This window comes from Bufo bufo, chromosome 3 (assembly GCF_905171765.1).
Source record: "Bufo bufo chromosome 3, aBufBuf1.1, whole genome shotgun sequence".
Lineage (NCBI taxonomy): Eukaryota > Metazoa > Chordata > Amphibia > Anura > Bufonidae > Bufo > Bufo bufo.
This window is the reverse complement of record NC_053391.1, coordinates 561,163,926-561,176,571: the sequence shown is the minus strand read 5'-3', so window position 1 is coordinate 561,176,571 and position 12,646 is coordinate 561,163,926. Positions and strand designations below refer to the sequence as shown.

The window sequence follows — 12,646 nt, the reverse complement described above, 5'->3', positions numbered from 1 at the left end:
TTGCAGTAATAAATCTGGCATTAAACTAATGTGGGGTTTCGCTCTGTAGACAGGATTAGCGGACGCAGTATAGAGGCAACAACTTCTTTGGATCAAACAGTTCAGTGTTTTATTCACACTTTAGGCAAGTGACAAAACAAGCCCAATAAACAAGCAAAAAGTCGCCTTGCGGTGTTGATGGTAATTCACACCATGCGGCAATTCTGCCTCAGAGTCCTTGAGCATAGCAGCACCAACCTGTTTTCATGCCAAACAGGTAGCAAGCCTTCATCCAGACACAAGGCTCCCAGATCCCAACACAGAGACCTTGCTTCTGAGCCCAGCTGCCTACTTAAGGACAGCCAGGTGTTGCCAAAACCCGGATTGACACTTAAAATCCGGTCCGGTATTTGACCTCACCTCGCTGTAAATCAGCCCAGCAGCACATGCTGGGAGGAAAATACCTGTTTTCCCAGACCAAACCTCTCACTGTGCCACACTAATTATAACCACGCTCACTTTCCAGCCCACTTTTCTCAATCTGCACTTGTGCCAAAATTTGCACCTGGCTAACCAACTTGATACATACCCCCTTAAAATGTACGTTTGTTATACTGTTATGTCATACACAATGTCTTTGATGTATCTTTTTGTCATTTCAGTGTGGAATTTAGAGTTTGCTTCAGCTACACCTCCTTTCCAACAACCTACAACCCTAAAATCAGTGAGTTGACTATCATAAAACCTAAAACTGAACTTTGATTTTGTTGTTTTCTTTGTCACAGTAAAATATATCTCCGCGCAAATAACAGCCATCTGTGCTCCAAAGTTGTCATTCCTACAGAAGACAGTCAGTGGTAACTATAAGTGGCCGCTGAATAATTGTCTGCGGTCGCTTATAAGCAACTTCCTTTTAAAGTTACCCTTTATTTTAGTGATGCTCATACCATGAAAATAAACCGCTATGTGACTTTTAAATATAAAATACGGTGCCTTGTGAAAGTTTTCACCCCTTGGTTTTTTCCCTGTTTTGTTGCATTATAACCTTGATATAAAATGGATTTCTATTTAGATTTTGTGTAATGGACCTGACAAAATAGTTTACATTATTACAGTGGAATGAAAAATGCATAGTTTAAAAAATACTGTAAATAATGAAAAGTTATGAGTGAATATATATTCATACCTTTACTATAAAACCCCTAAATAAGGTATGGTCCTACCAGTCATATGATTAAGTTCCCCCTGTGTGCAACCAAAGTGTCCCATGACGTCAGTATAAGGGTCCATTCAGACGTCCGTAGTGCATTGCGGATCCGTAAATTGCGGATTCGCAATACACCCGGCCGCCACCCCCATGGAACTGCCTATTCTTGTCCGTAATTGCGGATAATAATAGGAAATGTTCTATTTTTTCCAGCGCCGTGGACCGGAAGATCGGGGGCGCGCTCCGGAAATGCGGATGCGGAGAGCACATAGTGTGCTCCCCGCATCCATTCCGTCCCCATAGAGATTGAATGGGTCCGCACCCGTTCCGCAATTTGCGGAACGGATGCGGACCCATTATACGGACGTGTGAAAGGACCCTAAATACACCTGTTCTGAAAGCCCCTGAGTCTGTAACACCACTGAGCAAGCGCCATGAAGACCAAGGAGCTCTCCAAACAGGGGAAACATACACATTTGAGGAGAACTGTAGATCATGGTTGGATTATAAAAAAAATATATCACAAACTTTGAACATCCCACGGAGAACCATTAAGTCCATTATAACAAAGGGGAAAAAATATGGTGCAGCCACAAACCTGACAAGAGATGGTCGCCCACCAAAACTCACAGACCATGCGGTGAGGACATTGATCAGAGATTAGAAGACACCAACAATAACCCTGAAGGGAGCGCCATAGATTCACAATGGAGATTGTAAATGGTAAATTTCCTATTTTTATTTTTTTATTTCAGTTTTAAAGTGTGTGTTTGAAGCTGAGACAGACAGAAGACAGCAAGGCAAGGCCAGTCGCCTACAATTCATATCACGACACCCCAGCGATGTAGAATACCAGTCCACCAGCACTGTGGAGCTTCACAAGCAGTCCTCTAGCCGCTGCACTACTGCTGTATTCCAACTACAGGTGACCGGACTCCTAGAACCATGTGACGCTGCTCATAGGGCTGTAACACTATCTGGCTGAGTATACATTATCTCGCCATGACAGGATTTAGAATGATATATAAGAATAGTTCTCACATACTCAGATATGCTGGTTCACCCATGTCCTGGTGCTTAAAGGGGGTTTCCGATAATTATTATTTTTTAGCAAGTGCCAGAAGCATGCTGCCTGAAACAGACGATTCATACTTACCTGCTCATGGCCTCTCTGGTCCTCTGTGCTGCCCCCGATCTCTCCATCTTCTGGTGCCCTCGCTGTTTTCATCTACCTACCACTGCATAGGCATGGTCATATGCACTGCTCCAGCCAATGCCTGGCTTCAGCAGTGATGTGGCCACAAGCACAGATTTTGAAAATGTACCTACAAAATTCAGAGCGTTTTTTTCCCCCCAGGTTTTTGACCAGTTTTTGATGGTTTTTTTTTTTTTTTGTTTTGTTTAGTTTTTTACCAATGGATGTTCAATAAGAAACTGCATTTTCAGCTTGTGGTTTTTGGCATGGATCCAAAATACATTGCTCAAAAAAATAAAGGGAACACAAAAATAACACATCCTAGATCTGAGTTAATTAAATATTCTTCTGAAATACTTTGTTCTTTACATAGTTGAATGTGCTGACAACAAAATCACACAAAAATAAAAAAATGGAAATCAAATTTTTAACTCATGGAGGTCTGTATTTGGAGTCACACTCAAAATTAAAGTGGAAAAACACACTACAGGCTGATCCAACTTTGATGTAATGTCCTTAAAACAAGTCAAAATGAGGCTCAGTAGTGTGTGTGGCCTCCACGTGCCTGTATGAGCTCCCTACAATGCCTGTGCATGCTCCTGATGAGGTGGCGGACGGTCTCCTGAGGGATCTCCTCCCAGACCTGGACTAAAGCATCTGCCAACTCCTGGACAGTCTGTGGTGCCAGAAGCATGGTGGATAGAGCGAGACATGATGTCCCAGATGTGCTCAATTGGATTCAGGTCTGGGGAACAGGCGGGCCAGTCCATAGCATCAATGCCTTCGTCTTGCAGGAACTGCTGACACACTCCAGCCACATGAGGTCTAGCCTTGTCTTGCATTAGGAGGAACCCAGGGCCAACTGCACCAGCATATGGTCTCACAAGGGGTCTGAGGATCTCATCTCGGTACCTAATGGCAGTCAGGCTACCTCTGGCGAGCACATGGAGGGCTGTGCGGCCCTCCAAAGAAATGCCACCCCACACCATTACTGACCCGATGCCAAACCGGTCATGCTGGAGGATGTTGCAGGCAGCAAAACGTTCTCCACGGCGTCTCCAGACTGTCACGTCTGTCACATGTGCTCCGTGTGAACCTGCTTTCATCTGTGAAGAACACAGGGCGCCAGTGGCGAATTTGCCAATCTTGGTGTTCTCTGGCAAATGCCAAACATCCTGCATGGTGTTGGGCTGTAAGCACAACCCCCACCTGTGGACGTCGGGCCCTCATATCACCCTCATGGAGTCTGTTTCTGACCGTTTGAGCAGACACATGCACATTTGTGGCCTGCTGGAGGTCATTTTGCAGGGCTCTGGCAGTGCTCCTCCTGTTCCTCCTTGCACAAATGGCGGAGGTAGCGGTCCTGCTGCTGGGTTGTTGCCCTCCTACGTCCTCCTCCACGTCTCCTGATGTACTGACCTGTCTCCTGGTAGCGCCTCCATGCTGTGGACACTACGCTGACAGACACAGCAAACCTTCTTGCCACAGCTCGCATTGATGTGCCATCCTGGATAAGCTGCACTACCTGAGCCACTTGTGTGGGTTGTAGACTCCGTCTCATGCTAGCACTAGAGTCAAAGCACCGCCAGCATTCAAAAGTGACCAAAACATCAGCCAGGAAGCATAGCAACTGAGAAGTGATCTGTGGTCACCACCTGCAGAACCACTCCTTTATTGGGGGTGTCTTGCTAATTGCCTAAAATTTCCACCTGTTGTCTATCCCATTTGCACAACAACATGTGAAATTGATTGTCACTCAGTGTTGCTTCCTAAGTGGACAGTTTGATTTCACAGAAGTGTGATTGACTTGGAGTTACATTGTGTTGTTTAAGTGTTCCCTTTATTTTTTTGAGCAGTGTATATGAAGCTGAAAATGTAATGGTATAATGTCTGCAGGAGTTTATGATAATGGCAACGTGGTTTGCAATTATGGCCTCATGCACACGACCGTTGTTGGGTTCCGTGTCTGTTTTCCGTGATTTTCTGTGGACCCATTGACTTTAAATGGGTCTGTTGAAAACTCGGAAAATGCACCGTTTGTCATCCGCGTCCGTGATCCGTGTTTCCAGTCCGTCAAAAAAATATGACCTGTCCTATTTTTTTCACGGACAACGGTTCGCGGACCCATTCAAGTCGATGGGTCCGTGAAAAAACACATCCGTGTCCGTGATCCGTGTCCGTTTTTTTCCTATCATTTTCAAGGCAAACTTGACTTAGATTTTTTTTTCACTTTTCATGTCTGGTGATCCTCCAAAAATCAAGGAAGACACACGGAAAAAAAACAGAAACGGATCACGGAACAACGGAACCCCGTTTTGCGGACCGTGAAAAAATACTGTTGTGTGCATGAGGCCTATATCTGTATATCCTTTATGGGTGAGGGAGTGCAGAATGGTGCTGCTGGGAAGTAGGAATACTCTGCTTTAAAGGGGTTTTTAATAATTGTCTTTTTTTTTTTTTTTAAATACCCCCCCCCCCATTTCTGCCATTGCTGTATACTTGCTCCCTGCCGTTCAGTCCTGGGCTGTCTTTAGTGCCCTTCCGATCCCGGTATGTGAACTTCCTGCACGGACAAGGTCAGGTGCACTGCTGCAGCCAATGACGGGCCTCAGTGGTGAAGTGTCCACAAGAGGCTTGTGACACAGCAGTGATGTGCCGCTTGGGGACACATCGCCACTTATTGGCTGTAGTGGTACACCTGACCACATCCGTGCAGGAACTTTACATGCTGGCACCGGAAGTGCCGTGAAGACAGCCTGGAACTCATGGAGTCAGAACTAAGTTGCAGGGAGCAGGTAGGTATACTTCCCTTCACAGGTCAGGAATTCGTGGACAACCCCTTTAAAAAGAGAAAAAGCAACTGTATATAATCTTACAATAAATTTTGTCTATGACTTTTGTATTGGGCTTATGATTTGATTGTACAGCATAGTGCCCTGTGTGCCATTTTTCCACTAGTTTCCAGTTCTTCTAGGGAAGGAGAACATGCATGTTTTCCACTAAGTGAATTCTTTATTGAAGCATTAATTACACCATCATTTCTCATGCTTTATACAATTGTGCAGGAGGATATTAAAGACAAGCTTCGTTCCATCCCAGTCACTCTGACCTACAATATATTAGAAGCAAGGAACAGAAGACAGTCTTCAGTGGAATCCTTGCCTTCTCTAATGCCTATTCTCAGTGAAGAAGAGCCCAATGTCTACAACACAGAAGTGAGAGATTGCTCTGTGTGCGTCATAGACAATGACAATAATTAATATTGAGAGCGTGATCAGAGCTCAAATATACAAGTATCTGCAGATGTCACACCTCACCAGTTTGTTTAAAGGGATTGTCCTAAAGACAACGTATCCCCTATGTACTGTCAGAGATCGCCAGTACAAGCACAAGTGAATGGACCCCCACCCATCAGACACATTCTCAACCCTGAGAATAGGGGGCAGGTTTGTCTTAAAGGGCACTCCTTTAAAGGGTCACTCTTTTCAAAAACCTTTTAATATCGTATGTCATAGAGACCCCCACCAGTCTCTAGAAAGAGGTGAGAGAAGCGTATGATTTTACGGCTCTCTCCTCGCTGGTAAAGACGGAATTTAGAGGGACCCATAAACTTCATGTTCTAGAGATGGGTGGGGGTCTCGGAGCTCAGACCCCCCACTGATTTAAACTTTTTATATGTCTCTATAACATATCAATAGTTATTTGAAAAGTTAGTGACCCTTTAAGTAATTTGGAGTCCAAACTCCCTAATGTTATTGAAATAAGCCTGACCCTAGGTGCTCCAGATATTCCTACAGGATTCTGCAGGTGTTTTTTTGTACCGGTGTCCACCTGGATGTGTGGTAAAGCAGATATCCAGCAACTCAGAGTAAAGAATCTTTACAGCCTGCCCTCGGATAGTTGGACTTCTTTCAAGCTTTTGTATTTTGGTACGCATGTTGCATCAGTATTTGTAAGCCAAAACTAGGTGTGCAGCGGAAAGTAGAATGGAAAGATTTGCCTCCATGTTCTGGGCTCAGTCCTCACTTTGGCTAACAAATACTGAAGCAAAATAATAATTAAAATACTGCCGAGTGAAAGCCGCCAAAGAGACTGTGTGAACTTATCTGGACAAATCTGGGGCTTGTTTTGATTGAAGGCATCATTAAAGGGGTTCTCCGGGAAATTTTACAAAACCTGCCCTTTCTTCCCAGCACAATGGACAGGTAAGGGTACTTTCATGCTAGCGTTATTCTTTTCCGGTATTGAAATCTGGTAAAGGGTCTCAATACCGGAAAAAAACGCATCAGTTTTGTCCTAATGCATTCTTAATGGAAAGCAATCCGTTCAGTATGCATCAGGATGTCTTCTGTTCCGTCCCCTGTACTGTATCTGACCGGACAAAGCTGCAGTATTCTTTCCGGCCAAAATCCCGGAACACTACCGCACTTGCCGGATCCGGCATTAATTTCTATAGAGATGTATTAATGCCGGATCCGGTACCAAGTGTTCCGGAATTTGCCGGATCCGGTTTTCCAGTCTGCGCATGCGCCGGGACATAGGAGGAGCTATTTTTGCTTTTGATCTTTGAAAAAAAATTAAATGCCAAATCCATCTAACGGATCCAGAAAAAACATATTTCTGTTTACATATGGTGTGCCATTGCCGGAACTGCCTGCCGGATCTGAACAACACTAGTGTGAAAGTACCCTAAGTATTAACCAACCTATCTTTCATCCACAAAAGAAAAAAATGTTTTTTTAAAAGCCCTGCAAACCCTTTTAAAGGGGTATTCCAGCAAGAACAAGCTATCCTCTATGTACTGGATAAGGAATAGCTGTTAGATGCTGGGATAGCTGAGCAATGTACTCTATCTCTGGCTGTCCCATGGGATGAATGGACCAGTGCTCCATTGTAACAAGGTACATGGGAATGCCATTCTTGTGATCATAAGGGTCTCGCCAGTCAGACCCCCACCAATCTAAGTGGATAGGAGATAACTTGTTCTAACCAGAATAGCCCTTTAATGATGACACATTGTGTAATACGGTCAAGACCAATACTACAATCATACAAGCTGCTGGTGTTTTTGGTACAATGACCCAACAACAGCAGAACCCAGACCTCAACTTTAAGGGGGAGATTAATCAAAACTGGAGTAAAGGAAAACTAATTTAGTTGCCCCTAGCAACCAATCAGATTCCACCTTTCATTTTTCAGAGCTCCTTTGGAAAATGAAAGGTGGAATCTAATTGGTTGCTATGGGCAACTAAGCCAGTTCTACTTTACATGCATTTTGATAGGTCTCCCCCTAAATGTTTTTGGACCAAGAGAACTACAATGTGAAGCTGTAATAATGGCAGAGGATAAGCACACAAAATACTAAAAAGGTGACTATATTCATAAACGGCTTTCATCTTTTGCTGAATCATTACTGTTCTGTGTGAATGACCTGTATCTCGAGATGAGTGTCTGCAGATTGTGAAGGAACCTTCCTTATCTGGTGTCTTTACTTTAGGTAAACTTCATAAGAGAAGGATGTGGAGAAGACAAAATCTGTCAAAGTAACCTGCAGCTGAATTACACTTTCTACTCTCGTGTAGGCAAAGTTGACCAGTTTGTACCACTGCCGGTGTAAGTATGTAGACACGGTGGGTCATCTACAAAACATATACACGCACATTTTTGCACAAATGCCATTTTGTTAAAAAAATGTGCAACTTGGCAGAGATATTTACAATAATTCACTATACATCTAGGCCAGCTTCTAGCAGCAGTAGATCTCAGTTTCTGGCACATGGACAGCAGAAGATGCAACAAATTCTTTAAGAGGCTATAATAACTTCAGAGCGCTCTGAATGACGTTTTACAATTATTGGTGTATGAAACCCCAGTCTATCTATTTTAGCTCACAAAAGTGAGTACCTCTCACATTTTTCTCTCAAGTATTTTATTCTATCTTTTCATGGGACAACACTGAAGATGTAACACACAGCCATTAATGTCTAAACCGCTGGCAACAAAAGTGAGTACACCCCTAAGTGAACATGGCTAAATTGTGCCCAAAGTGTCAATATTTTGTGTGGCCACCATTATTTACCAGCACTGCCCTAACTCTCTTGGGCATGGAGTTCACTGGTTGCCACTGGAATCCTCTTCCACTTCTCCATGACAACATCACGGAGCTGGTGGACGTTAGAGACCTTGCGCTCCTCCAGCTTTCGTTTGAGGATGCCCCACAGATGCTCAATAGGGTTTAGGTCTGGAGACATGCTTGGCTAGTCCAGCACCTTTACCCTAGTTTCTTTAGCAAGTGGTCGTCTTGGAGGTGTGTTTGGGGTCGTTATCATGTTGGGATACTGCCCAGTTTCCAAAGTGAGGGGGTCATGCTCTGCTTCAGTATGTCACAGTACATGTTGGCATTCATGGTTCTCTCAATGAACTGTAGCTCCCCACAGCCGGGAGCACTCATGCAGCCCAAACCATGACACTCCCACCACCATGCTTGACTGTAGACAAGACACACTTGTCTTTGTACTCCTCACCTATCATCAGACTACAGGACATGGTTCCAGTAATCTATGTCCTTAGTCTGCTTGTCTTCAGCAAACTGTTTGCAGGCTTTCTTGTGCATCATCTTTAGAAGAGGCTTCCTTCTGGGACGACAGCCATGCAGACCAATTTGATGCAGTGTATGGTCTGAGCACTGGCTGAGACAGGTTGACCCCCCCCATCCCTTTAACCTCTGCAGCAATGCTGGCAGCACCCATACGTCAATTTTGAAAAGACAACTTCTGGATATGACACTGAGGACATGCACTCAACTTCTTTGGTCGGCCATGGCGAGGCCTGTTTTGAGTGGAACCTGTCTTGTTAAACCGCTGTATGGTCTTGGCCACCATGCTGCAGCTCAGTTTCAGGGTGTTGTCAATCTTCTTATAGCCTGGGACATCTTTATGTAGAGCACCAATTCTTTTTTTTTTTTTTCAAATTCTCAGAGTTGGACTTCCAGTGACCAGTATGAGAGTGTGAGAGCGATGAAACCAAATTTAACACACCTGCTCCCTATTCACACCTGAGACCTTGTGACACTAACGAGTCACATGACACCGGGGAGGGAAAATGGCTAATTGGGCACAATTTGGCCATGTTCATTTAGGGGTGTACTCACTTTTGTTGCCAGCGGTTTAGACATTAATGGCTGTGTGTTGAGTTATTTTGAGGGCACACCAAATTTACACTGTTATACAAGCTGTTCACTGACTACTTTATATTGTATGAAATGTGTCAGATCTTCAGTGTTGTCCCATGAAAAGATAGAATAAAATATTTACAAAAATGTGCGGGGTGTACTCACTTTTGTGAGATAGTGTATCTCTTTTATCTATCTCATATAGGTTGCCTGCAGTTCTTTACATGTAGGCAAGCTAAGTTTGTCATTTGGTGCAATTCATGATATGTTGCATTATGTTTACTCAAAGTGGGTCCAAATAATGTAAAAAAATAAATAAAATTCAGCTCTTCTACATCTGTATGTAGAACTCTGGGTACCACACTGAATCTCCTCAGTTCACATGTGCATTCTTCCATAATTTACTGCAGAAGTTATTAGTATTTATAGAAATGTATGTGTGAATGGAGCTGTGGTGCAGTGCACTGGACCATTGGTGGACTGTGATGGAGCAGCTCCACTGATCATTCCTCGCATAGAATCTCAGAATGTGGGAAGCAGAAGGGTTGTCGAATGAGTTTATGTTCGTTCTGACTGTAATATCCCTGCTGCTCTCTTTTACAACAAGAATCACTCATAAATCGTGTTCCCTAATTACCTAATATAAAAGTAATGGTTCACACAGATAAATGATTTTACATTTTGCTCAGTGAAGTCACCAAAGCAGAGTTCGGTGTTACATATCCCGTATGCCGAGGGTTTTTTAACAATAAAATGAATATATTTCCTTGTAACTAAACACAATTTTAGTGCAATCTGAATAATAATGTTTAAGTGCCTGAGCAAGTAGTGAGAGATGAGCAGTCCATGAACACAAAATGAAGACTATGGGGTCATTTACTATACTGAAATGCTGAAGGCTCATGAGGAAGGTCCCTTCTTGGACCGAACGTCTTGACAATGTCAGCCGTATCCATTATAAAAATTGTTGTACTTTATAGACCCATACTGATTGAATATATTAAGAAATAAAAGAGCAAAAGAAAAGAAGACGAGTGTCGTAGTGATATCTACAGGCAACAGCCAACCACTGGCACCACCAACCATACTTGGAGTGCATATGTCATCACTTTATGGTCTATACAACGTGACATCCACAGTATGCACTCCCTTAGAGACTGAGCATGTGTGTTCATTAGCACCTAGCTCATTAGGTGGGCGTACACATTGCTATACACTTTGAACACGAGGTGGTGGCATTCTATGTAAGTAAAGTGGACCAATGTCTACGTCTACTGCGCACTTCCCCTCTATTCAGAGAAGATACGCAAGCAGTCATAACTCATCAGAATAATCCCTTTAATCAAATGAATATGTAATAAGCTCAGTGTTGACTCGGCATGTGTGATAACAGAACTCTGTTGCGATAACCCAACTTGATGGTTCCAACCTTGCTTTTGTAGAGAGAACAATACTCCGGTGTTTTCACTGACCGACCAGATTTACGTGGTGCTGAAGATCACAGTTAATAATTTTCCATCAGACCCACTTCTTCCACACCTTGATGGAGATGATGCTCATGCGGCTCAGCTCATTGCCACCTTCCCTGAAACCATGTCCTACTCAGGTGTTCGTCCGGCAGGTTTAGCCATGGTATGAAATATATCAACCATTAGAAAGAACTGATTTTCATCCTGAGATGAATAATATGTATGATTGATTGGTGGGAGGACTGAAGAGCACAGTCTGGTTCGGTGCCTCCTACCGCACAGATGCTCTTAATATTGATGGGGGTCTGTGAATAGTCCTAGTAAGTGTTTAATAGACTACTGATTCTCGGTGGCTGAGACAGTCTTTTTTATCCCCAGGACAAGTCGGTGTTTTGCCTTTCCAATTATAACGCATCCCAAGCAATATGTGAACTTGGCAACCCTTTGAAGAGAAATGCTGAGGTTTGTGTTGTCTTCTATTGTTATTAAGCTTTAGATATTCCGTATACTCTAATTTTAGGTATAGACCTATTATTTAATAGTGTATTTTCCCACAAACAATATTGTATAGGACCCCCACCAATCATGAGAAAAGGGATACAGAGTCCCCATTTGAATGGAGTGGTGGTCAGGCATATGCTATGCTATTCAACCTCCGTGGTACTGTGTGCAGCTTTTTCAATGGTCTGGAGAATCTTCTCTAAGCCAGCCCGTATTCCCTTGAATGACATGGGGATCACCGCTTGCACGGACAATGTCCATGAAAGGGAAAACCCAATGCACTTGTATCAGTTTTCTGCTAGAGCAGCCTGAGAATGATGTTGGAGACATCATCCACATTAGACCTCATGCACATGACTGTTCTGGTCCGCATCTGAGCCGCAGTTTTTGCGGCCTCAGGTGCGGACCCATTCACTTCTATGGGGCCGCAAAAGATGCGGACAGCACTCAGTGTGCTTTCCGCATCCGTTGCTCCGTTCCGTGGCCCCCTAAAAAAAAATATAACATGTGCTATTCTTGTCCGTTTTACAATGGGCCGCCTGTTCCATTCCGCCAAAATATAGCACAGGATGCAGTGCTATTTTTTCCCATAAAATTACTGAACCAGACACGTCATAATCACTAAGTGGTGTTCTTCATGTGACATTTGTCACATCTTGAACTCCAATTTTCTGTTCCTGTGATGGAACACAAACACATTGGGGTCAAAAACACAAGGGCATTGGGGGGAGATTTATCAAACTGGTGTAAAGTAGAACTGGCTTTGTTGCCCATAGCAACCAATCAGATTCCACCTTTCATTTTGGACAGCTCCTTTGCAAAAATAAAAGGTGGGATCTTATTGGTTGCTATGGGCAACTAAGCCAGTTCTACTTTACACCAGTTTGATAAATGACCCCCAGTATTCCTAAACCAATGTGAATTGGGAGAACAGGGAACGTCCAGCACACCATTCACTGCTAATTGGCATATGGCATATTTTCATACTTTATTTTCTATGGTATGTGGCACCAATGGGGATCAATAGGTATAACTTTACAAAGGGTTATATTTGATGTCATAGATTGTGGTGGGTAACACCTGGTGACAGGTTCCCTTTAATTTCCTTTCCGTGTCATTCCTTT

General features: G+C 43.5%; 1 protein-coding gene across 3 annotated transcripts in view; it reads left to right on the top strand.

Moving 5' to 3' along the window:
- The window catches only part of ITGA7 (integrin subunit alpha 7), a 207,508-nt gene that overhangs the window by 175,744 nt on the left and 19,118 nt on the right, over positions 1 to 12,646 (top strand). For all 3 annotated transcript variants that reach the window (XM_040425548.1, XM_040425547.1, XM_040425549.1), the window contains exons 11-16: positions 642 to 703; positions 1,942 to 2,111; positions 5,447 to 5,596; positions 7,879 to 7,994; positions 10,995 to 11,184; positions 11,400 to 11,483. In XM_040425548.1, the coding sequence (XP_040281482.1) occupies positions 642 to 703; positions 1,942 to 2,111; positions 5,447 to 5,596; positions 7,879 to 7,994; positions 10,995 to 11,184; positions 11,400 to 11,483 (772 nt within the window). The remainder of the gene's footprint in view (positions 1 to 641; positions 704 to 1,941; positions 2,112 to 5,446; positions 5,597 to 7,878; positions 7,995 to 10,994; positions 11,185 to 11,399; positions 11,484 to 12,646) is intronic.